This window comes from Carlito syrichta, unplaced genomic scaffold (assembly GCF_000164805.1).
Source record: "Carlito syrichta isolate Samal-C Ts95f unplaced genomic scaffold, Tarsius_syrichta-2.0.1 Scaffold315955, whole genome shotgun sequence".
NCBI lineage: Eukaryota > Metazoa > Chordata > Mammalia > Primates > Tarsiidae > Carlito > Carlito syrichta.
The window spans coordinates 57,810-63,018 of NW_007260051.1; the positions used below are offsets into that span (position 1 = coordinate 57,810).

Here is a 5,209-nt window from a genome sequence, read left to right on the forward strand (position 1 = left end):
TGTGTATGTTGGAGTTTCACTCCATTACCCAGGCTGGAGTGCGGTGGCACGCTCATGGCCATCCCAACCTCAACCTGCCAAGTAGTGGGAACTACAGGCATGCACTACCATACCTGGCTAATTTTTATTTATTATAGAGACGAGGTCTGGTCTCAAACCTGTGGACTTAGGCAATCCACTCACCGCAGCCTCCCAAAGTGCCGGGATTACAGGCTGAGCCACTGAGCCTGGCCTTCCCTGCTCTCTTGATGGTTTCTTTGGCTTTGCAGAAGCATGTCAGTTTAATGAAGTTCACCTATCTATCTTGTGTCTTATGGCATGGGCACTTGGGGTTTTGATCAGGAATTGGTTGCCATTCCAGTTTCCATAAGGAGGTGTCTCCTAAATTTTCTAAGATTCTTTATAGTTTGAGGTTTTATGTTTAGGTCTTTGATTCATTTAGAGTTGATTTTTGTGTATGGTGATAGGTAGGGATCTTATTTTAATCTTTTGTATATGGTCAGTCAGTTTCCCCAGAACCATTACTGAATAGGTTGGTTCTCCTCTCCCCAGTGGTTAGTGGTGGAGGCTTTGTTGAAGATGAGTTGATTGAGAAATTGAGGTTTTGCTTCTGGAATCTCTATCCTGTTCCTTTGGTCTATATGCCTGTTCTTGTACCAATACCAGGCTGTTTTGATTATTGTAGCTTTATAATAAAGATTTTATAACAAAGTTTTGTCTTTGCTTTTAAAGTTATTGTCTCTCCCTAAACTTCATGAAGTTAGAAATTATTGTCTTTTGTGTTAATCTTACATTTCTAGAACCCTAGTGCCTGACATCTAGTGGATATTCCAGAAATGATTGTTGAATAATATAAACATAGCAGTTAGGCTTTGAAATTTTTGTTTTCATAGTAAGTGATAGAATAGAATATTAAAAAATACTTTTTTCTTCCCTAAATATTAATGTAGGACAACAAAGAACAGCTACACTTTTAGAATCATTTCTCTGATAGCCATGGTGATTATTGTTTTCCTTGTTAAATGATCCACAGGGGCTATTGTCTTAGGTGAGTCCTAAAATCATAGTTCTGCAGATTTCTGTCTACCTTATGATAATTTCATCGGCTTTTATTCCTGTAGAATAATTCTTTCTAGAGTCTCTATCTTAGGTTTCAACAAAAATACTAAATTTGTTTTTTTCCATTTTTATGCTTTGTTTTATTACTTTTTTTTTTTTTGAGTTGGAGTCTCACTCTGTTGCTCAGGCTGGAGTACAGTGGCACACTCATGGCCACTGCAGCCTCGACCTGCAGGGCTCTGGCGATCCTTCCACCTCAGCCTTCCAAGTAGTTGGAACTATAGGCACGTGCTACCGTGCCTGGCTAATTTTTTGATTTATTGTAGAGATGAGGTCTTGCCAAGTTGCCCATGCTGGTCTCAAACCCGTGGGCTCAAGTCCCATGGTCTCGAACCCGTAGACTCAGGCAGTCCTCCTACCTCGGCCTCCCAAAGTGCTGGGATTATAGGCGTGAGCCACCGTGCCTGGCTGGTACTTTTTTTTTTTTTTAATGCTCACAGTTTACCAGCTACTATTGAGGCATCTTTTTTCATTTAAAATAATTTATTATATTTATCTTTAATTGTAGAATGATTTGAGAGAACGCTTCAGCGCAGCCAGCAGTGCCTCCAAAATTTTGCAGGAACGAATTGAGGAAGTGAGAACTAGTAATAAAGAAAAAGATAATACCATCATTCGACTAAAATCTAGATTGCAGGATTTAGAAGAAGCCTTTGAAAATGCTTACAAACTCTCAGATGATAAAGAAGCTAGACTAAAACAAGAAAACAAAATGTTTCAAGATGTAAGTAACAAATAATGGTAACTTAATGACATGGTTAGCTAAAAGTAATTTATTTAGATATTGTACTCTCATAGGCTATCATGACTTTTTCCCAGGTTTATTTTAGTTTTTTTTGTAACTGCGGTAACTGGGAATACATACTATCCTAATGGAGTCAGTTGGATCTTGTCTTGCAGCAAGAAGTTAGGACTTTAGAACAATGGTGTCATGCCATGGTTTTTTGGTTCTAGCAAGTCAACTTTCAAGCTACCGTAACTGAACATCTGTGTGTCTGGCAGAGTTAAATGCTGTAAACCAGATTTAGAGCAGGTTTGATAGAATTTTTTCATTTTGGATATACTTTTACTTAAAATTTGGATTTGTATAACATTAAAACTGGATTAGATTTTAGATTGTATATTTTTTCCTAAGGTCTTACTGTATTGCCCAGGCTGGAGTTCAGTAGCTATTCATAGGTGCAATCATAGCTCACGGCAGCCTTGAACTTCTGGACTCAAGCTATTCCTCTTCAACCTCCCAAGTAGCTAAGATTATTAAGTGTGTGCCACCACATCTGGCTTCTAAATTTTCTATCTTTTCTTCCTTTTTTTTTGAGTTGGGATTTCACTCTGTTACCCAGACTAGAATGCAGTGGCACAATGATCATAACTCATTGCAGCCTTGACCTCTTGGGCTCAGGCAATCTTTCTGCTTCAGCCTTCTGAGTCGCTGGGAGTATAGGCGCATGCCACGATACCAGGCTAATTTTTTGGATTTTTTTTTTTTTTTTTGTAGAGACAAGGTCTTGCTATGTTGCTCAGGCTGATCTTGAACTCCTGGGCTCAAGTCCTCCCACCTTGGCCTCCCAAAATACTGGAATTATAGGTGTGAGCCACTGTGCCTGATCTCTGACCTTAATTGGTGTTATTTCTTTGGCATATCTTAAAAGTTTTATAAATGCTCATACTGTGTTTACTATTTTGCAACTGTTTTCACTTTAAGGTTCATCCAGGTGGTAGTAGTTAGCACTAATACATTTGTTTTCATTCCTGTGTCATCATGTATTAAATGGATCTTCCACAGTTTCCTTTGCCAGTTTGTTCTTGCTGATATGAGCAACATGGCCATGAACATTCCTAACATGGCTCCTTATGCTAATGTGTGCAAGAGCCTGAAGGGATTGTTCTACTTAACCATAGCTGCAAAATTGATTATGTCAAAACTTGACATGTTCAACTCATGGACTATGTGGTCCAGGAATTTGAACTGGGCATATAGTTCATCAGGGACAGCCTATCTCTGCTCTGTAATATCTAGGACCTCAGCTGGAAACTCAAAGGCTGGGGGAGGGCCAAGTCCTTTGTAGGCATGTTCAGTGTGACTGGTGGCTATTAGTTAAAAGGCTTCAGTTTTCCATGTGGGCAGCATGGTGGCTGAGTACTAGGGACTAGCATCTTGAAAGACACCCTGAGTCAGATTGCCTTTTATGATCTGGCCGTGAAAATCATATAGCATTACTTGGGCCACATTCTATTTTTTAATTTTTTTTTGAGTCAGAGTCTTTCTCTGTCACCCAGACTGGAGTGCAGTGGCACACTCACGGCCACCCCAGCATCGACCTGCTGGGCTCCGGCAATCCTTCCACCTCAGCCTTCTAAGTAGCTGGAACTACAGGTGTGCGCTACCATGCCTGGCTAATTTTTGACTTATTGTAGAGACTAGGTCTTGCCAAGTTGCTGGGGCTGGCCTAGAACCCGCAGGCTCAGGCAATCCACTTGCCTCGGCCTCCCAAAGTGCTAGGATTGCAGGGTGAGCCACTGGGCCCAGCCTATTTTTTTAAAACAACTTGAAAGTCCTCCATATGTTTAAGGGTAGTGGAAATAGATACTATTTCTTTTTTTTTTTTTGATCTGGAGTCTCACTCTGTTGCCCAGCCTGGAGTATAGTGGCACGCTCACAGCCACCGCAGCCTCGACCTACTGGACTCAGGTGACCCTTCCACTTTAGCCTTCCAAGTAGCTGGAACCACAGGCACACGCCACCATGCCTGGCTAATTTTTTGATTTACTGTAGAGACAAGTCTCGCCAAGTTGCCTAGTCTGATCTCAAACCCCTGGGCTCAGGGAACCTTCTACCTCTGCCTCCCAAAATGTTGGGATTTCAGGCGTGAGCCATAGCTCCTGACTAGATACCACTTCTTGATGGTACATAACAAGGTTCTGCAAGAGCTTGTGGGATTGGGGATGTTGCTATGGTCATTACTAGAAAAATATAGTTTGTAGCAAGAATGTGTATATCTCTGGTGCAGTGGCTGGGACTTAATAGAATATGAGCATCATCATCTTTCTTAACTATTGCAGAGTTGCTCTCTGAGATGATTGTTCTACTTTCTTTTCCCACCAGTAGTTTATGAGAATTCTTATTTTTCTAGATTATTTCCAGTGCTTAGTATTATCAAACCTCTTACTTTTTGCAAATGTGATTTATATAAAATGATTATGAAATGGTTATGTGTATTTTAGCTATCTTCTTTTGATTTATGACTTGCTTTTTATTTGTGGGTTTTTTTTTTTGTTTTTTTTTAAGTCAGGGTCTCACTCTGTCGCCCAGGCTGGAATGCAGTGCCATGCTCATAGCCACTGCCGCCTCGATTTGCTGGGTTCAGGTGATCCTTCCATCTCAGCCTTCCAAGTAGCTGGAACTACAGGCACGTGCTACCACGCCCGGCTCATTTTGATTTATTGTAGAGATGAGGTCTCACCAAGTTGCCCAGGCGGGTCTCGAACCCGTGGGCTCAGGCAATCCACTCACCTCGGCCTCCCAAAGCGCAGGATTACAGGCTGAGCCACTGAGCCCAGCCTTTTTTTTTTCCTTTTTGAGTTGGAGTCTTACTCTGTCGCCCAGACTGGAGTGCAGTGGCTGCTCCTGGCCAAAGCAGCCTCGACCTGCTGGGGTCCTGCAATCCTTCTGCCTCAGCCTTCCAAGTAGCTGGAACTACAGGCACACACTACCATGCCCAGCTAATTTTTTGATTTATTGTGTAGATGAGGTCTCACCAAGTTACACAGGCAGGTCTTGAACCCGCAGGCTCAGGCAATTCACTCACCTCGGCCTCCCAAAGTGTGGAATTACAGGCTGAGCCACCGAGCCCGGCTGAGAGGGTTTTCTTAATGGGGTGAAGTGGTATGACATTTCTTCAGACTACAAGGATCTTAGTTCACAGGTCTTGAGTAAGTCACAGGTTCCCATCTTAGTGGCTGTGAGCTTTTATGTCAGTTCTTTAACTTCTGTAAGCCCCCAGCACAGCATGGTTACCTTCCCTGAGTACGCTACTGGAGGAATTCTGTATTGGAAAAGAAGAGCCCAGATTTGCCTAGAATGAACTGG

At 42.1% G+C, this 5,209-nt stretch overlaps 1 protein-coding gene across 1 annotated transcript in view; it reads left to right on the forward strand.

The window, feature by feature from the left end:
- MPHOSPH9 (M-phase phosphoprotein 9) overlaps nt 1–5,209 on the forward strand; it is a 74,110-nt gene that overhangs the window by 43,177 nt on the left and 25,724 nt on the right. The window contains exon 13 of the mRNA XM_021706726.1: nt 1,628–1,843. Coding sequence (XP_021562401.1) covers nt 1,628–1,843 — 216 coding nt within the window. The remainder of the gene's footprint in view (nt 1–1,627; nt 1,844–5,209) is intronic.